Here is a 25,689-nt window from a genome sequence, read left to right on the forward strand (position 1 = left end):
ATTTGTCTGAAAACAAGGCCTTTCCCAGAACTCAATGCCTGGATGGCAGCATGCTGCTTCAAAACTTGTCATTCAGCATTAACGTGCCTTCACAGATGTGCAAGTCACCCATGCCATGTGCACTAATGCATCCTCATACCATCATGGACACTGGCATTTTAACTGAGTTTATAACAAGCCACTCCTCATCTGTTACCAGTTAACATTTAAAAAATAAAGGAAAATATTGTATAAACCCCTGTCCCTATACGTCTTGCACCCTCACAGCCCTCGTTTTGTGCGTGCCCACCTAAATGTGCAAGGCATTAGAGTGTACTAATTCTTTTATTTTCCTCAACAAGGGTGCTCACGAGTGCCCCTTATGTTCAGTTGATGTGCCCCTCCTGTAAGTCTGGATCAGATGAGATTTTCATGAAGGGAATTACCCATGTTGTACTACAAGCCTGTGACATTCCTCGCAGAAACATCAAAACCAATGTGGTTTGAGTCATGTTTTTAAAATGTTAAGGGTAAAGCTCCCTTTAACTGTACTTATGAAAACATATTGTCAAGCTGTTAAGTTCATATTAATAGTTTTATTTTAAATTTAATAGATGCAAATTCCTTTATATTTAATCAAACAGAAATAATCATTGATAAAATAACAGGACATTACTGATAACCCACTATTTATGCACAAATATTTACATTTCTAAAAGCTTGATCAATAAATGATGCTCTATATAATGGAAGTCACAGTCTGAACCAATGGTGTTTGCTAAGGCTTTACAGAAAGGCTGTGGTGAACTCATCAGAAAAGCTTTAACAGGTGTGTCCAGTGAGGATTATAGAGAAAGACAAGATCATGTTGTTTTGTAAAAAAAGCAGAATAGTAAAAGCTTGTGGGTCACAGACTCTAAATAAAATAATAAATTATTTCAACAGCTTTTAACATATTCAATAAGTCTAAGGCGCCTGTAGCTTCTAGTGGTAAAAAGTTCGCTGCTACTTTTTTTGTTAGTGTTTCACTAGAAAATAACAGTTTTCTAAGTTAAGGTGGAACAGAAAATGTTGCTTGCAGTAGCCAGCGATAACGTACAGGGTCTGAACAAAAGTACTGAAAAAACATTTAATAACATTTGCGATTGTTAATTCGATGTAACTTTGTGAGTAACTGTTATAAACAGTTATTTTGAAATGTGTAATTGGCCAATGGACACGGAGGACGTTTAAAACTTTACGTTACTGTATTGATACACCACAGCTAACTGACAAGAGACAAACATTAAAAACATAATCAAACACATATGTAACAGCCAAAACTTTAATGAAACTGAGTTTATGTTTAACCACGCGCATGCGCAGGGGCATTCAGCAATCCTAATATTGGCCGTAATTTAATTGAGACTACCCTATACACACACACACCTGTCCAAGAGCTAAAATACATTTTAATTAATGTTAATAAAAGGTTGCTTTTCCATCATCAGCGTAAAAAGATGTAACAGAATCATATTTCAATGCATATTCAATGTTCTTTGCTATCTGGGTAGTTTGTCTTGGATTCCTCCCATTATCGCCCCCTCATCGCTCCCACGGAGCACTCCCTACACACCTCCTCCACCACGCAGCCCCATGAAAGCCGAAGGCACAAAACCAAACCAAACCAGGACAAATGATAAGGCCGCTGTCCTCCTCCTTCTCCGTCGCCTTCGGGTCTCCGCCATTCACACACCAAAGAGTTGCGGGTGACGGAGAAAGCCACTGAGCAGAAAGAATATGCACAAATGCTGCAGTTTAACCCGCACCGGTCCAACAAGAACGATACCCCTTCTCGCAAGGTTTAGGTTGAACACAACAAACACACAGGCCCAAACGGTCTGGAACCTCAAGTGTCTTCTAGTCAAACAGTGACCCCTTGCGGTGACAGAGCTACATCGCTCTGTTTTGGGAGGAGAGAGGTAGAAGTGGTCCAGTCCCAAAAAGCCGTGGTCCACAATCGCAAGGTTGTAAGGTGTCCAATTTCTCATTTTGCCGATCAAAGAGTTACTCGAAGGTATTAAGCTGTTAAGATGATACATGGATAGGCAGTCCATGTATTTTTTTTTATCGATAACTTTGTTTTTACTGATAGGTGTTATGCTTGTAATCAGATCTGAACCACTGTAGATATACAAACCATACAAGTCTGTCACAGATATATGGATTTAAACCAAGCCCCTTTCAGGCCTTTCTCTCTTGTAGGTGGTGACATCCCCAGTGTGGGCTTTTAAAGGACTGCAGTGCCTAGTGCACTATTTGGCACTTACACTTACATTCATGTTAAGACTCTGAATGCGCACAGATTTAAATTATTATTCGAGTGAGTATTTGTAAACACTGAATATTACATGGTTTCCTTTTGGGGTGGAAATGAGGAAAAAAAGGTTAGGGTTCTTAATTTATTTATCCTTACTTTAATTCACAAAAAAAAAACTTGCTATAGTTTTTCTCATTTTTTTCCTCATGACTTTTTATTGGTCTTCAAATGAAAAATAATTAAATTATATAAATATAATAATGGTTGACCAATTCAGTTTGAGCAGATTACCTTAAGTAATATGTATTGGGGAAGAGTGCCAAATTTGTGGTGGGCTGAAATGCAACAGATCACGTTGTAATAGCATGTCACTTTATTTTGTTTATGAATAATTTAAAGACAGAGTTTATTTGGAAAAAAAAAGATATGCATTCTGTACAAATCTGTATTTCATTGGGTGAGAGTCAGGGTAATTTCCTAGTGGGTCAAATCAAATGTAATCCAGGGGCAGCTTTGGGTAGCTCTGGACTAAACACTCTGCCTTCCTTAAGCATCAGCGTATTTGATGGTCTGCTTTTTGAATAGGAAATTTAAACTAAATAATAATAATAAAAAAATAAACGTTTGAAAATAACAGATTTTATTCTGAAAACTAACAGGTTTTTGAACATAATAATACATAGAAATAATTCCCAGAAAACCCCCATATTGGTCACAACAATAAAGATATAAACCTATAATCATATAACTAACATATAACATACACTAATATAGCACTATTATTAACAAGATACAATTAACATTAAAATGAAATCATACACTCCCAGATGTGCTACTGTATGACTGTATCCAGTCTTTCACAAACACACACACACACACACGCACACACACACACACACACACACGACTGCAAGGGAAGCAATGCCCTCCTTTTCAAATATGCACAAAATTATATATTAATATATCTGTATATAGGTACATATCATTTAAGAAATATATATATTGACAATGCAATAGTAACACTGAACAATACTTTCCAGATACCAAGCACACTGTGCTCACACTTAATTGCATAATTAATGAAAGCCTCACACACTATATGTCCAGATGTCACTTCTCATTAGGGAATTTAGCTATTTTTATGGTGCACCCCGTTTTTAATGTACATGCTCAATCCACTATGCAGATTGTACAGCTTTTGGATCCACAGAAAAGCACTGCCAATGGAATGGGACTAGTGCATGTACACTATGCCCAATGCCAAGTGTAAGCTAGAGGAGGGGGCTGTAGAGCTGTTCAGCTGAGGTCTCTGAAGTAATGGAAATCTGTCTTATACATTTGGGATGCCAAGTATTGCTGCTCATCCAAAACTAATCATCCAATATGTACTTGACCTCAAAAAAGCTCTTAGTACTGACAGCAATATTCCAACATTTACAGATGCAATGCTCTTTCAGAAGAGTAGAGGCTGTTACTGCAGCACATTTTTATTAATACCTTTGATTTTAGATAAAACTGAGAATAAGCAGGTGTCCATAACATTTAAACATAGAACCAGTGTTAAACTAGTATTGAATGTGTGCTGTTAATGCATAAATAACCATGGAATGTCACTTCTTTATATATAATATATGCTGTACATTATACAGTACCTTCATCAGTGCATAAAGTTATTGCTCAGTCAGATGACTGCGGTTTATGAGATGTGAATCCTACAGTAATAATGCATTGTAGAAGCCATGTTCGAACCGACTGTGTATCTTAACACTTAATGCAGTGTACGTACAGTGGTTTTACTAAAAGATTTTAAGGCCACATTGGTTTATGCATTTATGAAAAGAGGTATCCTGTATTCTGCCATTTGACAGTTTAAAGTAGGGGTGATGAATGGATATCATGCTGCCTTTACATGCTTGTCAGAAGATCCCACTCTGAGTTATGAGCACTTAACGTTCAATGGATTGGTTGTTGGAGCAAAGCTTTGCAAAGCGGGCTTTGGTATCTACAACTACGGTGGTAATGTTAAGTGTTGTTTACTCATTGTGTATTTGTGGGTTGCTTGGGACTGAATACAGCTCTGCGCCCCAGTTCAGGCAGTAGAGTTTTTCCATTCCTCGTTGCGCTCGTCTAGCTCTCTTTCATCTGCCTTTAATCAAAGGAGCGTTTGAAAGGGACATCCATGGCTTAATGGTTAGAGGACCGGGCTTGGTACCAGAATCAGAATCAGACTCTGCATGAGGCAGATGTCTGCAACTAAACAACAAACGCTCCGCTAGTGCAGAGAATGGCTGCCCACTGCTCTGTGTGTGTGTGTGTGTATTCGCTGCTCCTAATCACTAGTGTGTGTGTGTTCACTGCCATGGAGGGGTTAAATGCATCATATTTCATTGTACTGCTGTACAATGATCATAAAGTGTCACTGTCACCTCTTCAAAACACCACGGTACAATTTTACAAGCTGCTGTTCAGATAAACCAATGTGATTGCAACTGTAGCTTGGAAATTTTACAAATGGCTAGTTTATGTTGGAGGTCTGTATTTCGCAGTGTAGACAATCAGATCTCTGCAATGTTCACGTCATGTTTAGTCTTTACTCGTCTCCCTTGGAACCAGGTGTGAACAGGAACTAAAGAGTAGCCATTTTCAGGGACCAGGTACCAGATTTGCCTGATGATGAAGCAAAACAGCAGAGCAGAGCCCAGCCAAGTAGGTACCATGCAGTAGAAAAGCACCAATAGATTATAGTTTACAATGTGCACAAATTACCATTAACAGTAGCTGCACTGTTAAAAATAAAGAATTAGTTATAATTCTTAAAATAAAAAAATGTATTAGTTATATATTATATATTAGTATTTTATTGTTCATGGCCATGTTAAAAGATTGAAGTCATTTCAACTAGGGAACTCGGGTATCAAAATTTGAGTTTCCCAATAGAAATAACAACTTGAGAGGGTATTCATCTGCAAATACCAAGTCGATAACCCCTAATTAGAGTTATTCTAATAGCACGTGAAGGCAGCATCATTTTCGGTATAAAGCCGTATTGCACTAAATATAATGTCAGGTGGGCTGGACCTTTCAAACTCAAAAACACAGTTTACCAATAGTGCATCCTTCTCATAAATTAGTATTTTATCATAATTTATCTGACATTCTAAATTTAAAAACATAATTAAAGTTCATTAATCTTTACAATTGTCTTGTTTTTCTGTAAAAAAATAATAATAATAATAATAATAATTTATGCAAATACAGAAACACAGAGAATGTTTGAACATTGAGCTGAGTTTGATCTTCCGTGGAGTTTCAGCTCCAGGAATGATATAAAAACCCCTCCACCCTACAGATTATCAATATAGGTTTTGTCAGGCATTATGTATCCCTCAGTAAAACCTTTCCACCATTTCATAGTCTAATGATTCTGATGAATTTACTGCCCTCAGTGTTCTCACTGTAGGTTTGTTCTGGAGAGTTTTTTCAGCAGTTATGTTGGAGAAGTAGAATGGCTGCTATGCCATGCCATCACATAGAATTTTATAGTTACATACAGGTATGTGGAGTAGGTTTGACACCTCTTGTCTAAACAGACAAAGAGAGGCCAGTGGGACAACAGAAGTATGTTCAATACCAGTGCTACACTCTGTGTACAGTTTATTAGACATGCCTAACCCTTACATTAGGTTATTGTCCATTTATCAGATTTACCTATGATACAGGTGCACTTTGTAGATGTACAGTTACTGAACATGGCCCAGCTGTTGCTGCACACCCTTAAACATCTCTGTTAACCACTGGCACCACCACAGGACTACTGTTGTCCAGATATTTTGTTAGTTTGGCCAGCCCCAGAACAATAATGACTCCAGCTTGGGAGTGACATTGATAGCAACACACCAGTTGCCCTGGTTCATGTGGAGCTACACTCAGCTGGGAATAAACCAGTGTGTGATAATGTCCACGCTCCGCCACACAGGGCCAAAGTAAAATTCTATGTTTTGCGAGAAGTCAACACAAACATTTGAGTAGGCTCCACCCACAAGACAGTAGAGTGCAGTCCCACCCATGCTGATCACCACGGTTACCAGACACAGGAGGAAGAAGACCAAAAAAGAGGCTCCACCCACGTCATCTGTGAATTATATCATTCAGAAATCAGTGACAATGAAATCTAGGACTTGGAAAATGTTAGAACACTTGAAAAGCTGAAAGCAAAAATGTGGGTACACCTGTTCAAATAACTAGTTTAACTGATTTTCTAAGTGAAAATACAAACAGTTCCTTCCAAATTTTAAACCTAATGCATTAAAATTAGTCCTAGTCCAATGTGTAAAGGAGGAAATCAACAACATTTGACCTGGGGTCTCCAACATATTGCAAAGAACTGTATATCAGTCTCTATTATAAAATGTAAAATTCTGAGCAGTATCTTACCATTATCAAGTGCATCCGCTGATTCGCTAAAGCGGACTTTGCGTTTGTAAGGGCTTCGGGATGTAGAACGGTTTGAAGGATCATCATCTTCCAGGCATGCTCTTTTTTTCAAAATGGAAATCAGACCATTGGATGGAAATGTCTATAAAACCAAGAACTAGTGTTTAGAACAGAGATCATGAAAAGGTTTTAACACTGAGCCAAGTGTTTAGGAAATAAATGAATGCTCAACATTTATTAACCAGGAACTATGTGAATAAAGAACACTGTGAAATATTGCAGAAACAATACTACTACTTCCTCTTCACATAGAGCCAACATCAAACTGGCAAAATTTTGCTCCGTATATACAATTAGCCGATTTATTATTTTATTTTTGCCGAGTCTGTGTTGCAGTTTCATGATGTGAATAGCCTGACTCATGTTAAATGCTACTACACTTATACCAAAATGTACACTTATGGCATTTCGCAGACTCTCCTAAGCAACTTAAAAAACTGCTTTGTCATCTAGTTCAGAGAACACTTCCTCACCAGTAGATATATGATTAGAGTCCATATACTACTGTACTAAGACACCATCAGAAATAGGACTCAAACCCTAAAGAGAAATATATAATAAACATAAATGCAAAATTAAGCCACAATCAATGCAGATGCCTGGGAGAGAGAAATATTTTTGGTTATTTGGTTTGGTTAATTAAGAAAATGAAGGATATTTAGATGCCCATGAAAGACTCACACAATTCATTCATTCATTATCTGTAACCGCTTATACAGTTCAGGGTCACGGTGGGTCCAGAGCCTACCTGGAATCATTGGGCACAAGGCAGGAATACGAGGAATATGATCATTTGTGTTCAGGTCAAGTAGGGAAAGACAATTATAAATCAATATAGCAATGTCAAAAATAAAAATAACGTAAAAATCTAAATTTTAATCCTTGAAAGTGTTTGAGAAGAAATAGAGTGAATTACTGATGAGTAAGATTAGACCAATTTTAGACAAAAAATGTACACAGGATTCCTTTGGCTAGATATTTTTGGTTGATGGTCTATTCCCAATCCGGTATTGACAATGAAGTGTTTAAACTCTAGCCGCACTGCTGTGTCTAAACCACTATTAACAGTGAAACACATTAAAACTCCACCACTGTGTCACTGAGACTGCAATGATGAGAATGATCTGCTAACCAAATAATACCTGCTCTGTGGTGGTCCGGTAGGTTTTCTGACCATTACAGGATGATTAGAGGTACAGGAACTAGGTGAAAGGAATTTTATAAACATATGCAGAACAACACGTGGAATACAGTCTGTAACTGTACAAATACAATGTTACCTGTGTGGTAAGCGCAGCTGATAAAATGAACTTTGAGTGTAGAAACAAGGAGGTCATTTGAGGTGTATATTCAGCAAAATGTGTTTGTTGTTTCACATTCTTCTGCTGAGATCACATGTTCCTGAGTAATACCAAAAAGTCCACACCCAGAAGATCAGGGAGAAACTAACTCGTTCAACGAGTTTTCTGTAAATTCCTGCATCTGGCTGTTGTAAATTTTTTTGGTGACATCATTATGTTTTGTTTTCAGGGACGTACTAGGACACATTCATTTAGCTCACCAACATCATCAGATGATTAAAAGCAGATGTTTAAAGGCCTGGCTGAGTTGCAGAGTTGTTCCCTCCCTTAGGCCTGGCCATGGAGCGATATCAAAACAATATGGAGCTCTGTCTGAGACACCTACTCACATGTAGATTTACTGTTGACCCAGACCACACTGAAAGAGAGAACAGGGCTTAAACTGAACCAGAATGGCGTCCAGCAATGTCTTTTCTGGTTTTACTTGCAGGGTGACTTAACTATCACTGCATCTTTTGCAAACATGCTTCCTCGCACTTACAACCTGCAGCTCAGATCAGTGGCTAAGATAGCAGTCAAGATTGGATGCAACCACACGAATTTCCAATGTCCGGAGGATATGCAGCAATTTTGAACACTTTCTACTGATCATGGATGGCCTTCACTGTAGAGCACATGAGTTAAAAGTCACCATACTCTATGCAGCTACGGGAGTATACATCTCCACAGCATTGAGCAGTGGATCTACACTGTCTGAATTCTTTGGATTGAATAAAGGATAATAAAAATGTACAATCTTCTATACAACATGAGTCTACTCACCTCTTCAACTTCAATGAGCTTAGCTAGCTCTTCCCCACACAGTGGCTCTCCTATCTCCTCCTCCTCTTGAAGCTCCTCCATCAAACCCTCATCCTCCCAAAGCTCTTCCCCCTCCTCTTGCTCTTCTTCATCATCCTTCTGCTGTGGTCTAGTTTGTGGCTGGAGGGAGTCTTCTGTCTTGCCTGGACTTCTGCTAGTCACCACCTGAAAGGTACACTTGTCCACTGTCCCTTGCCTTAGGCTGCTTTTCTGTGTCAGGTCAACAACATCCTACAAAAGCAGAGTCATGCTTACCACAGATGTCACAATCCATTTTCTACTCATATGTAAGTCATGATGTATTTACTGTGGATGACAGAAAACCTCTTGACCCTCACCGTTTCTGAAGTGCGGTTAGGTCTGAAAAAGGCAGAGAGAAGAAAATGGGTTTAGAGATTTTTTTTTCAAGAGAAAATAGCTTTGTTAATTAAAACACAATTAAAGTACAACTGTGCCAAATGATTTTTGTCTGCATGCACTTCACTCACTGCAATAATAAAAAAAGATATAATAAAGAGTTCTGTGCACTGTATGGAAAGCCTGAAAAAATACAGGAATGTGGTATTAATTAGGTGTGGCTTCTTGTCTAGACATGAACATTTTATGTGAGAATCTGGGGTTCAGGCTAAATTTAATTTGAGACAGGATAGTTGTTTGCATGATTGATGGCTGGGGAAATTTTTTTTGCATCCGTATACAGCACCTGTAATAACTGCCTTCAACTCATGATTACAATGGAGAGAATTACCAAAATAACATAAATGGCAAGTTCTATAAACATGAATTTGTTGTCCATTTGGTACAAAATATAATTGCTTACATTTAAAATATATTATTATGACTGAGGTACAAGTTACACTATTGCTAGCTAATGTATAGACCTTCGGTTTGTAGTTACACTAGCAGTTGGGGTTGGTTCACAACTTGGAGAATCATGATGATTGCAATAAGTATTTGAGCAATGCATGCTGGGTATTGTAGTTACAATTGAAAATATGGAAATGATATAAAATTGTAAATAGACAAAACAGTATAACGTCAAAACAGAAATGTCTGGTGGCCCTCCTTCTCCCTACACCAATAAGCATCATGCCAGCCTCTTAACAGCACTGAGCTGTTAGTCTACTCCTCCAAATGTTTTCACCTGTCCAGTAGCGTTGTATCAGCAGCAGTTGGGAGCAGTTTGATAGCTAACAAATGAGTGGAACTTGCAAAGACTAAATTGAAGAGAAATTAGCTTTTCGTACCAATGTCCCTTTCTTTATTGTGTCTTTATATAACTGTATGGCTGTTAAGCCTATTTTGTACCTTGGCTGCTATGTCTTGCCTCTCAGATCAGGCTCTTAACTCCCACTGGAGATCAGAGAGCTGTCTGGAGGGGACTGTGTTGTCTTACCTCTGGTGTGTTCTGCAGATGTGGCTCAGAGAGTCCATGCACTTTGACTCTGCGTCAGTGTAGTTTGTCTTTACTGGTGTGCTGTTTCTGGCTTGAGCATCAGCCTTCCACTGGGATTCTGAAAGCAACCATGGGGAGAGTTTGATTGTGAAACTTCCACCCCTCTCTATCCCAGTCCACCTTCTTGAGTCACTCAAATGGGCTTAGGTAGGACCAGTAAACAAACTTTTTAAATCTCTACACAGAGACTCACTGATGAATGTTTGCTGGTATACTACCCTTTTATTTATTTATTTTACCACTTCATACTGCTTGGCTTTTATGTCACAGATAAAAAACAAGCAGGGAGAATGGTTATATCATGCCAAAACCGGTTGTCATGTAAAATGCTTGCTGAAAGACTGTCCCCAAGGAGCACAGATGGCAGGGTCCAGGGCATGTACTCTAGAGGGTATATGTGCCACTGAGCAAATCGCACTGAAAGAGATAGGTGTGAGAACTAATGTCTTTCTCCAAGTCCTATAATACACACATGTTTATCAGGAATCCTAGAATAAGAACACTGATATAATGTATGACGAGGTCTCATACAATTATATAATCTGATATAATCAAATTCTTTTGAATATAAAAGGTGAAAACGGAACACAATACAGTTAAAGATCGGTTAAAGATAATACTCTCAAATGAAGGCCAAGGACCTCCAGGTACAGGGGCTCTATTCTGCACATATTCTGAATAAGCGGGCAGCAGTTCTTTAGATGAGAATCCCCTCATGGTGCTGGCTGGTATTTCACTCAATATCATACTCACTCAAATTCAGGAAGTGCTCCACACAGGCTGCTATTCAGTGCTTTGCGTTAATTTGTTTTGTAGACTGTAGTATTTTATTCCTGAAATTAGCTTTTCCATCTGCCATTCATAAATGTTATGTACATGTTTTGTAGCAATAAATAATTCTCCAAGCATTGTTTCACTGGTACTGCAACTGTTTTGTGTTAAGGATATATATTTTAATTTCTGTAGGTGTTGTCTTTTTTAGTTCACCACAGACAACTCTGAGGTTAATGTAGCTATTAGTGAGTTTGAACTCAAACAACACCGCTTTACTCACATTTTTAAGTTTAATTTTCTGTACTTTCACCTAGTGAACTGTGTCTTTCAGCTGACACGTGAGACTGGCTGACTGCAGAATTGAGCTGAGGCTAGGGCTGGTAAAAAAAAAAAAGTGCAGTGTAAATAAAGTCATCAGTACTACTACTAGTAGTAGTGGTAATCAAAATAATAATCGTAGTATCAGTAAGAGTATTTAGTATATGGGCCTCACCAGTGCCATTAATAATGACAGACGTAACATGTCTATCTCAAGAACAGTGTTTCTGCCAGGAGAGTGCACTTAATCTTGTCCTCTGTATATTTCGCATATGCTGGTGTTATCCGTTATGCTCTATTTGTGTTGGTTTAAAAGGATGGAAACACCTAGGACTGGTGACTATATGAGAAAAATGTTGAATGCAGAATTTTTGGTGGGAATAAATACTTTCCTGTTATTCATTCCTATTTATTGGTGAATGATGCATATGTCACCCTTATGTTGTGCACACTTATGGTGAGGTTCGATGCACCTCACTTACCCCACTCTTGCTGCAGGGAGGCAAGGTTGGAGAGAAGCCTCTCATGGTACAGCTGCTCCAGATGCAGAAACTGAAATGCCCATGGATCTGCAGCAGTAATTGAGTTAGGGAGAACATTGCTGAGGTCATCTGAGGCAATTCAAACCACAGACTATACCACATTTGCTATATTACATGTTGTATCCCTTTGCACAGACTGAAAATTTTTTGGACTTTGAAACTTGGGATAAAACAGATTTTGTGACATCACCACCACTACATTACAAACTATAAAACATAATAAAATTGCTTTATTAAATAAAATTAATTTAAAAAGTGTTGAATGCCCTTTGCTCTTTAGAAATATCCTTAAAATATCAACATGGAAAGGCACACCCACATGAGCTTTCCTCAGGCCTTGCTGGCCCAGGTTGCTATGACTGCAGCCCAAACATGTGGGAGAAACCTCCCAGGCCATGGCAGGAAAAAGAGCAGAAACAGGAAATGGCAGTGAAGTTTACTACATATAATGCCCCTCAGATCAGAATCAGATGACTGCAAACAGATCAGATTATGCTTGGTCTTAGATCCCATCTTAATCCGTCACTCGATCATTCATAATGTGGCCTAACATTTCTGGACACCTGCTTAAACACCATTTCTTCTGAAATCAAGTGTATTAATAAATTGTTTTCCCACCTTTGATGCTGTAACAGCTTATATTTCAAAAGGTATTAGAGTAGATGTTGGAAAAATTCCCAGAGGGTCTTGATATATTCAACAATGCAAACATTGATGCTGGATGATTATTTATGGATCACAAACATTACTCCAAATCTTCCCTAAGTTGCTGGACGCTTCATTACTCGAGAGAACATTGTTTCACTGCTCCACAACCCAATGTTGCAGGGGTTTATACTCTCCTTGCTGAAGCTGGGCTTTGACCATGATAAACTGCTCATGAGCAGCTGCTTCAGAGGCCCCATTTCATTTCATTTCATTTCATGTCATGCCTTCCTATATTTTAAGCTGTGTGCACAAATAACCAATAGCTAAACATGGATAAACAGAATGGCCTGTAGCCTTGCATTATTTAATCACCACATTTGGTTTTAGAAAGAAAAAATAGGGCAAGTTAGTTATCTTTTTTTTTTTCCTGAGAATTTAGTTGTCTCCAAATTTTTCAAGGAACAATGCTCTAATTTCTTAGCAGCAAAGCTTTCGAATGTCTTTTAAAAAGAGTAAAAAGTTCCATGTCAAAGGATACAATCTTCTTCAAGGAAGTATTCTTCTGCTATCTGCAATGAGAGGAAGTTATTAGATGAGAAAATACTACATGTTCTGCTCCTAATTTAACCCAATTTTCTTCAGAGGAAATGTTTGGCAACATTGTTCTTACAGTCCCAGCTGGGCTTAAATCAAGGCCACATCAGATTGACTCTAGTCTGTTTTATCTAGGCAGTATTGTGGTGTTCCAATTGGATTTTAGCACTTTGTCCACGTCTCTCTGTAACCAACTGATGTCTATTTTATAATACAAAAAGTGTGGTGGAGTCCTAATTTTACCTTTGCTTGTGATAAACCATTCTATCAGTCATATTAGAGTGTTGTTTTTTCACAATGAAAATTTCTTATTTTTGTGATTTTTCTTTCGTTACAACAGTGAAAATCATTTCAATTTGGGCTGCTTAAAAATGCAGAAATGTAGGCAATAAAAATGGATAAATTTACATGGGTTATTGGAAAACAATTACTACTGAAACCTTTAAAATCACTTCTTTTATAATGATGCACAATATACACAACATGTATTTTTATGGGAAAACCCCACAATTCATTTAAAAAGGGAATCCGAACATTGGTTAATTCGCAAATAAGAAACCCAGGATTTAAAAAAAACAGTACTTATATTTATTTGGCCAAACACTATGTCACACTCACGTCCCGTCTAGTCCGTTTTCTCAGCACATGGCTTTGTTTTGTTTATGTTCATGCCCCGCCTTTGTTCCGCCTCCTCGTCTTTTCCCTTGTGATCCGTTTCAGGTGTTTCTCGTTTGTTATAGTATTTAAGTCCCCTTCCCTCACTTCCTGGTGTCGTTCATTGTTCCACGTTAATTGTGCTTCGTGTTCCTAGTTCATTGTACCTTGTTACTTGTTTCGTTCGCGTTGTTCGTCTCTCTTGCTCGTCTCTCGTGTTCGTTTCTCTGGTTCGTCTCACGCCCGTTTCATGCTCGCTTCCTGTTCTAGTTCGTTTGTGTTTGTTTTGTTCAATAAAGTCTGTGTTCTTAGCGTTTGCGTCCGCCCTCCGTCAGTCCGCACCCCGCGCCCCTAACACACTACAAGCTATTTATTTATTTTGTGTTTGGTTTTTCAAGTGATTTCAAGTATGTCAATATTTGGACATTCAAGAGATCCATGTTTAAATCAATGTAGCTTGATGCACAATGTGTTGTATATAGTTCTATGTATCAAGATTTTGAAAATTGAGAGATAATGGGGTAAGACCTGTTAACTTAAAACGAAAAGCACAGTACACTCAAAAATTGCAAATTAAAAGTTAATGGTTCTGTTTGATTCTGTTGTATATGGTTGTATACACCTTTTAGAAAATGGTGCCAAAAGTACCATAAAGGGCTCTTCTATCACAACAATCTGGACATCATAACAGTAGAAGAACTGTTTTTGGTGCTACATAGAACAAAGAGATAAGAGTCTGGTCTTGTATGAGTTTAAATAATTGCCTGCCAAAATGTCCGCCAAGTGGACAGACCTATAAGGACTTTGGACTGTTGTATTATCATTGTGCACACTGGAAAGTCATCATCAACTATGATTCCTTGAAAACTGTCAATTTTTAATGTGTAATTTTAATGTTTAAGTTTTTTAAATCAAATAACTGTGGTTAATCAATTACTCGAAAACGCTAGGTGCGATTACTGCGGAAGATCTTTAAAGCCTCATGTGTGCCAGCAAAGCTGTATGAGTCTGACATTAACCCCAGGCTTTTGAAGACTTAGTGAGCTTATGTTCACTTCCTGATACATATGTATGCTTTTACCCATGCTGGCCCTCTTTCAGCATATTATAATTCTTTCATATGAGAAAGATTAAATGTGGGTAGTATAATAGGAAAACTGGCACACACATAAATTCATGGTAAACCTTGGCCATATACATTTGCTGCAGGGCTACTCTGACTATACTAACAGAGAGCATCATTAACATATATATTGCCTGCTTGGGTGGGTGCCAGATCTAAGCTTTATGCTGTTTAATCTCTTAAATGCCCAGGAGCTGCCAAGTCTTTCATTCCTCACTGTTATAACTTAAAAAAAAATAGCACAGACAAAGTTTAAATAATACTTGCTGTGCTGTAATAAGCCAGGGAATTTAATGTGTTATAAACATTTGTCATGGTATTATACATATGCAAAAAAAATAATAAAATCTATCCAAAATAAAAAAAAACTTCTGTTCTGCTCAGAAACCATCACTGTACTTACAAAAGTAAAGGAAGTACTAGGTAACCCTAGACTTACATAGCCCCAACCCATGCTTAATTAATTACTTATAATTTTTTATATACTTCAATTCAGTTTCACTTGCTGATACATTTACATGTCCATGCACACATCCCCAGGTACTCAGCAGGTTTTAATGCTTCTGAATGTACTGCTGACATAAGATAAGATAGGATTAATTATTCATAAACTTGACTGAAAATTGATCTGGTTTGATCAGCACTCTAGCTCTGTGCAAAAAAGGCCTTAATATTCACTGTCTGTGACACAGTCATATCATTCTAAGTGCCAAAGTCATCGTAACTGCTTGGCAATTCAGTATCTGAAGATATCATAGTAAAATATTAATAGATGGTGTTTGCATTAAAGATGTCAATGAACCTTTGCTTCCGAAGTTATGTTACTCAGATTTATAAAATTCTTACAGAGTACTGTAAAGGTTAAGTATACACAAACCACATTTTTACTGACAGGAAATCTGGCCTTTTTTTTCTTGTGTACATTTAAGCAGAAGCACATAGTAAAAGACATAAAGCAACTGTCCTGGGAAAGGCACCATGATTAAACAAAATAGAACAAAATTAAATAAATAAACTTAACTAAAAACAGCTTGGCAACTGGAGCACAACCATATTGTGACCATTACAGAGTAACATAAATATATATAAAAATAATAATCATTGTCAAACATATTTCTAAATATATTACTCAACTGCCTTATTACAGTATGTTAAAGTTATAATAATCTGCTATAAATTGTACGACAAACAGTTCTTATTCTATTGCACCATATTCGTCTCTGTATGTGACATCTCTATTCATTTGACTGCATAATACTAACTGTGAATTCATGCTTAAAAAAGCAATACAGAATGAATTTAATTTGAGCCATACCCACCTGGTGTAAGGAATGAGGCAAAAGCATGTAATTACTGTGTTCACCCAGAGAGCGCATAGCGGCCAGTAATGAGGGCCCAGGTGCCCTACAGGAAAGATCTGAGAAAAAATATATATACCATTAAAATCAGTCAGGATGTTCTATACAAAGGCAAAACAATCACAGATGAATCGATGTTCTAGAATTTATCAGCCAGTAAATACACAGTGGGTTCTCATTGTCAACATTTTGGTTGTCTGAGAAACGGTGTGTAGACCTGAACAGCTTTAACAAGGGACTAATCATTACGGCAAGACAATTTGGCACTAAATGGCAAGAACTCTGTTGCTCCCAGTGAACAGTGGTTAGAGGAGAGACAAACCACAAACAAGGGATAAGGCACCCAAGGTTCATTTATATATGCATGAAGTCAACAAAGGTCTTCTTGTCTGGTCTGAATTAACAGAAAGACTACTGGGACAGAGGCCAGTTGTGCTATTTTGTACTCCCAGAGGATGACAGAGACATTACCTGGAATCAAATCAGTGAGCTCTGAACGAAAGACGCAACATTTAGTCAGCTGTGACTCAGAAGCCCATATAGTAGTTTTCCACTGCATGGTACTTGGCTCGGCTCTGCTTTTTTGCTTTTCCACTAGGAAAATCACCCGGTTTCACGCAAGCTGAGTAAGGACTAAACGTGACATGTACATTTTACAGAGCATTGACGGGCCAGAGAGACCTGTTTACAAGGCAACATGCAAACCTCCAGCACAAACTAGCTTCTTGTAAAAACTCCAAGCTACAGCAGCGATCACATTGTTTTATCTGACTCTTAGCAGCAGCTCATAAAAGTGCATGGTGTTTTGAAGGGGTTCAAACGTTCAAATGCTCCTTGGATTAGTGGCGGACAACAGAATCCAGTGAGAGCTGGACGGAGCAACAAGGAACGAAAAAAAAAATCAGCGTTCTGAACTGGGGAACAGAGCTGTGTTCAACAAGAACAACACGCGAATACACGATGACTAAAAAACACTTAATGTTACCGCTGCCGTTGTTATACTTGTCAAAGACAGCGGTTCCATTTAGACGTATGTTTTCTATGTCGTCAGCTACATTTCGAGGCAGGGGTACTCCAACCAGAAAACCACCCAGGGGCCAGGCGTGTAGACTTTAACAGAGCCGGTACTATACACCCTGGAGGGGGCGCCAGTCCTTCACAGGGCAACACAAACACAGTCTCTCGCACATTCACTCACACCTACGGACACTTTTGAGTCGCCAATCCACCTACCAATGTGTGTTTTTGGACCGTGGGAGGAAACTGGAGCAGCCGGAGGAAACCCACGTGGACACAGGGAAAACACGCCAAACTCCTCACAGACAGCCAACCGGAGCGGGACACAAACCCATAACCTCTAGGTCCCTGGAGCTGTGTGACTGCGACACTACCTGCTGTGCTACCATGAAGCCCAGCTGCATTCCTTATTTATAAAAATGACAGTAATAGTCACTTGCATAAACTGTCATACTTTTAATTAAATTTGGTAATCTATAATTATGCTGAGAAGTACAATGGATTCGGAACATAGTTACGTGCCATATTTGTAAAGTGTTTGTAAGATAACCAGTTATAACCACATATTTCTAGTATCATACCCTTTACTTACTCAGTACTTATTTTATCTTACAGCTTACTTAACAGGTACTTACTCTGCACTTACCCATTAATTAGTGGGCTGTAATTTAAAGTGTTACCAAAGTTTCTGTGGAGCTGAAACATTAAAAAGCTTCTACAAGTGTGAATGTGAGATATATGTAAGAACTATAAGATGTGTCTTTATTAGGACACAGACAAAACACAGACTTGTTTACATAACTCACTTCCATCTAAGGAGATCTTTGTGATGCTCTCAGATTTCTTCTCTTGCTTGTTACTCATCAGTTCTTGCTCTGCTGTTGTCTCTTTCAGCTTCTTCTGGCTCTCACCAGAAGGTTCGATGAGATCTGTACTTTCAGACCAGTCTTCTCCCCTCGTGGCCTCCTCTGTTTTGGGGTCTCCCATAACTTCAAAGCAATGCTGCAGGTGATCATGAAGAGCCTGGGCCTTTATCTAAAAGTTCAAACCAGCCAGACCTAAATATGTCAAAAAAATATTTACAATGCACCAAGAATAAAAGCTTTTTCAAAGCAATCTTTCTTAACCAAAACAAGTTCACACATTTTTTTCCTCAAACACAATACAGCAGCCAAGACATGTTTGGTATCTGAAGTCTGTTTCTTTAATTTAGCACTGACGCTACAAATCTAATGGAAAGGCAACCTACAGAAACTTGTTAGCATTGTGCAAACTGCATGTCCAAATCATCACATGATGTTTCAAACTGTGAAGAGCAGTTAAGACAGTGGGTTGGGTCCCAATATGAGATATAAGAACTTGGCATATTACAGCCCATGACAGCACTGTGAATAGATTGTCCAGTGTTACAACCCTCTTTAATACACAAAGCACAAAGCATTAACATGCTCTGCATTATAATTGCTTCCCAAGGGTTATTCACATTGTTGGACCTGTAACATGATCTCAAGCAAAATGGCCTCAGTCTATTGTCTTTTCTATTTTTCTCCTATGGGAAGGCAGGGTTTCGTTTCTCATCACTGTCCTTAAAGACCTTTACACTTACCACATCCTAGTTAACAACACACCTGAACCAACCAATAAGAAACTCTTAAATCCCTGGAACATTTGTGCTGGGAATTGTAGATGGGATCTGAAACAGAGCCTAAGGGCAAAGCAGTGCTGTCAGACTCAGCTTCCCTAGTGGAGAAAAAAAACTTACTGGCAGGAGGTTTGGTAAACAAGTAGCAGTAATGAGTGCTTGCAGCATTATTTATGGAAGAGCACTTGCTTAACACACTTTGTTCAAGTGCTGAAAGAGACAGAGATGGCAGAATGTGCACAAGAGAGCTCAGGATTAAATGATATGTCACTGTCAGGATGGTGGCCAGTGACAAAAAAGAGAAATGGAAGCAGAAGTGTGGGGAAAAAAAGCCAAGTGCAGAGACGTACTTCTTGGTATCCAAAGGAGACAGGCAGTACACTATCTTCCATTTACTTATTAAGAACTTTAGCCTCGTAGCTGCAATGCCAAGCTAAAGAAGGAAACTATGGACATAAAACTTGTTATAACTGATTAACTGTGTTGGGGCAAATTGTCACCCTCAGATCTAAATGTCAAAACGTATAACACTCTTTTCTTTCTCTTTCTCTTCACCTTACACAGAAACACCTGTTGGCCTTTATACAAGAACAGACTGCAAATAATGACCTAAAATACAAACTGACCTTTTTCAACTCATTAGTTTTTAGATATTATTTTAAAAACAAAACCCTTTAAACGTCTTCAGATTTTATTGCATCGCCATTCGGATAGCCCCTCCTAGCACGAATGTTCAGCTAGTGCAGATATGACTTACATTAAAGTTATATCCTTTCTGTTTTGCTGTACAGTTTTGTTTTGTTTAGTTTCTGACAAAAAAGATGTGCAGACCGTGTTTAATTTTGTGACAATTTAGTAGATTTGTTTTAACTTTTCTTAAATAAATCTATTTTCTGGATTAATTGCAGATGATCGTATATACATATTATTCATATGTTTATTAATTTCTGTAACTTCTTCGCCCTGATCAGGGTCATGGTGTATGCAGCTCCTACCCAGAATCACTGGGCACACACACACAGGACAGGGCTCCAGTGCATCACAGGGCATCGCACATTCTCCCAGTCACTCTGAAACCTGCGGACAATTTCAAACAGTAACTCTACCTACCAATGTGTGTTTTTCGACTGTGGGTGAAAACCAGAGTACATGGAGGAAACCCACACAGACACATAGAGAACACAACAAAGCCCTCAAGGTGATGATTAAACCTCACCTTGCTCTTTGAGCAATGTCATAAAAGAACCACTTTTAATTCCACAAAGCAAATTATTGTTATAACAGACAACGTTATGTCACAATATTATCAAAGTAGAAGGGGCTGTATGCTTTTTTATGCTTGATCTAACCCTTTTTTTCCTTATTACTAGTTTTGCCAAGCCCTTTTGTCTACCTTTTTATAATTATTTTTTTGTGTGTTTTATGTGTGTTTATGGGTTTATGGCTTTATTCTTCTGTCCATGGAGGGAAATGTACTCTTCAGATATAGAATATAAAGCGTTCCACATGTTTTGTAAAAATAGCTACTTCTGCTACATGTTTTGTATTACATTATCACCCTTGCAGTCCACTGAAAGGCCAAACCATGTATATGGATGCCATAGTATAGTGGTATACTATGGTGCATTAGTAAAGATTTACAAAGTAAAGCAGTCGGCATTTTTGCATTCCCCTTACTCCTGGACTCAAAATTCCTTTCCTTGAAACTGATGTACCAAGCCTAGTACATCTATTGGTCTCATTGTGACCTGTCCCTCCTAAACCATCTCTGTCTTCAAAGCAGGCACCAGCACCATTTACAGACAAGTTTATTTTGAATACATTATTTCCAATCCTTTGTTTCTATGGAATTTATGGAAGGAAATATTTCAAAGAACAGAACCTGACAGTCCTGATCAGCTGCACTGCTTTCAGTTCTTTAAAAGCAGCATCTTTAATTTAATTAGATTTCAAATGTAAAAGGAAGTATAAACAAGTTATTCTGGTTGTTCAAAAATAAATGAGGGTGGAATAACTGGCTGAGCTAATGGGTTTCTGTTTCTGTCATTTCTGGCACTGTGATAGGGCTGCAGAATCAACTGATAGTTAAGGTATTAACCTGTTTCTGACAAAGTAGATTTAAATAAGCTTAGATATTTGCCTTTCCCACGATAGATAAAATACTGTTTGGTCACTGATTCATTACAATGAAGCAATAAACTTGACTGTACTGTTAATTCTTTACAGGTATCTGTTTTATTATGTATTGTTCATGCAATGTCTGGGAAAGCCCCAGGCACAAAACTTGCAATGTCATTTTCATGTGGCTATCATTAAGAATAATGCCATATATAAGAAGTGAATCAATTGAGTTTCAGTGATTGTATCCCAAAGAAAGAAAGAATGTTTAATTTACCAGATATGTCTAAATTATCTAACTACCTTCTATGGTTTTTATTCCATGCTTGTGTTTTCCCTGGTAGCTGCTGTGTCCTGAAGTTAGAGATGTGGGCTTGGGACCGGAAGGTCACTTGTTCAATCCCCTCAACTGGTAGGAAATGTGGGACAGAGTAACAGAAGGTAGAATGCTGTCTCCTCCCTCAACATGCACTTAACCTCAAATTGCTCCCCATGCGTTGGGATGGCTGATTGCCGATTCAGGTTTGTAAGTGCTTACAGCCCCTAGAGTGTTTGTGTGTGTGTGTGTGTGTGTGTGTGTGTGTGTGTGTGTGTGTGTGTATGTGTGTTGTACTGCACTGCAAGTTGTGTAGGTTTTTCCTAACATTAATTTGTCATTGTCCTCGTTTTCTTCCCATGTTCTATTACTCATAAGAATAATCTTTTAATAAGTTTTATGAAGGTACTATATTCATTTTAATTTCATTTTATTCATCCCAAAGCAAAAATACATTTAGTTTTAGTCTTTAGATTGGACAGCCATACCAAAGAATTAATGATTGCATGTTTTACATTAGGCCCGAAAGTCCCTTTAAGCACATAAGTTAAAACAGCAGTGAATCTAAAGTGATTTGATCAGCAGTTCAAGCACCTACACATTGGAATTTGATTTAATCCAAGGGCTTTGCACGCAAGACTTTTCAATGCTTCACACCCAGTCTCACAGAGGATTGAAACACAGAATTCTGCTAGGAGATGTGATCTTTTAATCTGCAGCCACACAATTAGTTTGGTAAATAAGGACTGCTACCTTTCTCTAAAGTTAGAGAACGGGGAGCTTTAGGGGATCTGAGGGCTTGTACTATGATGTTCTGAGACATAACTGAGCTCCAAACAGGGGTGGGCGATATTGTCATAAAATATTATCATGATATTTCAGGGTTTTTTGGCGATAATGATGTTCTTGGCGATATGAAAAAAAAACTCAGAAAAAAACCTTTTATTAATTTCAGGAACACACTAATGCAACATAATAAATTTTATTAATAGTAAACATATATATATATAAATAGTAAATATATATATAGTTGTTGTGCTGAGTCATTATGCGAACAAGTAAGGATATCACGTTAACACAATATTGATTTTCTTTTATCGTTTAAAAAAATATGACAATATCATTGCGAACTATACAATATGGTACAACCCTAGCTCCAGAGATATACAGAGGCTTCTGAGCAGATGCTGAATGTGAGAAGTCTATAAAACACATGGTTTAGCAATAAAGTCATTATATATATTCAGATTTATTAATTAGAGTTATTGAAATTACATTGAAATATGTAATTGAAATTAGCCATTCTGGAGCAGCTGATTGTGAGCTTATGGTCACCGTACCCAATGCCAGCTGTTTGTTAAAAGGTCAAAGCCCCTGTGGCTGAATGCCATCAAATCCTGACAGAAATGATCCAACACCTTGCAAGAACACTTTCCTGACAGGCTACAAAAAGTAAATATTTCCTAATCCTTCACTTATTTTCAGAAGAAATGTTGGAGAAGTGAGTATTCAAAAAGGCCACATAGTGTCCGCAGTTCTATGGAGTGGATGTTTTTGCTTTTAACTGAATCAAGCTTACACTTCATAGACAAGTTCATTCTTGTTAAGCTAACTAAAAGATTCCACACTGTTTTGGGCACAGAAATTTAACAATCCTAAAAATTGTGTTAATTGTATTTCTTCAATTAATTTGTCATTTTAATCACTGGAACATATATTCAAGGCTGATAAAATTAAGGTAGTTAACAGGGGGTTTAGCTCATATTTGCAAACTTTACATTAGATGCTGAAACACTGCTGCCAGGATCTGGTTACAGTAAACCTTAGTAAGATCAAGTGTTAAAATTACCTATTAATACATTCTCTAAGTGTTATGGCTTTGTTATTCTTAATGTGACTTCATGCTATAAGCGAGGGCTTCTTTCAAAATATTACACTTATATAGGGGGGAATATAAACTTTATTTTGATTAGAGTATCTTTTCATTTAATTTAGCATATAATTCTGCTTTTTTTATATAATTGTGTTTTTTTACACCATCATCCTGTTTTCCTGTACTAGGAAGATAAAGGATATTAGCCCAGAATCACCACATTAGTGCATCACCTATAGTTTTGTGTATTTAAATTCCCACTTTAATCATCACCCCAACCTCTAAAAAGTCATCTCTTTTAATTAAAATTGCATATTTATAATATTTAATTCTAACCAACTATTACAAATCCACTAATGCCTGAGGAATTCTACAAAATCACCTTCATTCAGTAAGAAATTAATATTGAATATGCAATTAGTCCCTGCCCCTTTGTGTCCACCCACCATTTCACGGCTTGCCTGCAGCTTGAAAGCCCCACCCTGCAATTTGACAGGATTAGCTGTTTAGGTTTATGATGTAATGAACCATGTCTGTCTGAAACTGCCTGTTTGAGACTGTCTATATCACACTGCAGAAATACTTAGCCATGGCACTGACTGCTTATATCACACATGATAATAATTCTAGTGTGCAAACAACAGCACATGGACATGTTAGCGTGGTAAAACTCTGAATATTCATTGGACGTGGTATTGTTCCGGCTTTAGAGATAAGAGAAAATACTTTACAGCTCTGTCTCTTACGCAGTTTCACCGGTGCTTTATAATGTACAGTGAGCCAGTAAAATAACACGAATATGGAGTATATTCCTGTGACTGAAGCTGAGTGTTTGTACAGAGAGCGAGTGAGGAGAGTAACGCTGTGTAAGGAGTCGTTACACTGAAGCAGAAGCAGAAGCAGAGTCACGTGTCCCATGTTGACTCCAGCACACCCGTCACTTACAGCCATTTTACCTCAGGTTTACTACATTTTAGACACGGCTCTTCAGTTGCTTCAAAATGGTTTAATTAGCCCAGCTTGAACAATACAACTTAGCACTGTACGTGTCCACTCTTAACGTCCATTTCACCAACACCAGCCTCTATCGTTACTCCACCTCCACCTTCACCTCTCTCACACACGCACACACACACACACAAAACCATAAACACACAGGGACGCGGACTTACATTTACCTCAGGAAAAGCTCCTCCAGTTCTGTGGAGTCTGACGCTGTGTATTCCCCTTGTATTCTGTCTGTATCGCTGTAAAAGGAGACACTGGTCTGGAGTCAGTCTCACAGCTGTGCAGATGTGTTGCAGGAGCTCAGAGGGCGGTCTCTGAGCGGAGTAGAGGGGGCTCTAGTGCCATCTTCTGGTTATTACTGAGGAACTCCTAACATGTCAAACAAAAAAAATAATAACTTGTATGTTTAAAACATTCCCTCTGTTTGATCAAATAATTATAAATCAGGTCCTCTGTTTAATTATTTCTTAGTTTTAATAAACCATTCCCATGATTTAAAATTTAATCATTTTCTCAATATAAATAAGCTCAAGCTTCAATTTTCTAAACTGGACCCTCAGATAAACACTATAATCAGCAGATGGTAATAAACAATTTAATAAATCAGTTCCTCATTTAATAATTTCTTCCCACGGTTTAATAAACCAGTCAAATTGTTTAAAGCATCATTAGGTCATATCACCTTCACCAAAATTATTTTGAAGCTTTACTGACCTGTAATAGGGGAAATAGAGCCCATGTCATTGCTGCCTGAGCTCAGCAGTGCAGAAACTGCATTATGTAAATTTTTGCAGAATCTAAATTGTTTTGTTTACATAAACACAACAAATTACTTGTGGGATGTACATAATTTCTGCTTGCCTGATATTTCTTATTCCGGGTAGGCTTTGTACCCACTGCAACCCTGAACTTGATAAATGGTTACATACAATGAATGAATGAATGAATTTTTTAAAAGCAACATCATAACAATTAGAAAATGGAGAATACAGAGCCCAATTTTCAACAAAACGTTGGGATGCTGGGCAAAATGTAAATAAAAACATAAGCTGCAATAAAAATAAAAATAGTAATAGTAATAACAATGTATACCTAGGTACAAAATTCAATCAAGTTGGTCAGCCAAAACACTGGAAAACTTTTCTTTGTACTTTTGCCAGTTAAAACTAAATCATCAGGTTTTATTGCATTTTGCAAATTTTCCCAAATTTACAGATGAAGTTTGTATGCACTTTTGTTTCTTTGTCGGGTGCCATTGCGTAGAATGAGGAGAGGAATAAGAATAATAATAATATAAATTATTATATTGCATAA

General features: G+C 37.8%; 1 protein-coding gene across 1 annotated transcript; it reads right to left on the reverse strand.

Moving 5' to 3' along the window:
• Nucleotides 1-2,701: 2,701 nt before the first annotated feature.
• Nucleotides 2,702-24,705, reverse strand: cnstb (consortin, connexin sorting protein b). The gene is made up of 10 exons (XM_066677010.1): nucleotides 24,540-24,705; nucleotides 18,225-18,453; nucleotides 16,363-16,460; nucleotides 13,211-13,241; nucleotides 11,965-12,051; nucleotides 10,331-10,448; nucleotides 9,273-9,294; nucleotides 8,896-9,165; nucleotides 6,713-6,854; nucleotides 2,702-6,410 (listed from the first exon to the last, which is right to left on the reverse strand). The coding sequence occupies exons 2-10, from the start codon at nucleotides 18,403-18,405 to the stop codon at nucleotides 6,205-6,207; spliced, it is 1,155 nt and encodes a 384-aa protein (XP_066533107.1). The 5' UTR covers nucleotides 18,406-18,453; nucleotides 24,540-24,705; the 3' UTR covers nucleotides 2,702-6,204.
• Nucleotides 24,706-25,689: the final 984 nt, after the last annotated feature.

The sequence above is a fragment of the Hoplias malabaricus genome, chromosome 7, assembly GCF_029633855.1.
Source record: "Hoplias malabaricus isolate fHopMal1 chromosome 7, fHopMal1.hap1, whole genome shotgun sequence".
NCBI lineage: Eukaryota > Metazoa > Chordata > Actinopteri > Characiformes > Erythrinidae > Hoplias > Hoplias malabaricus.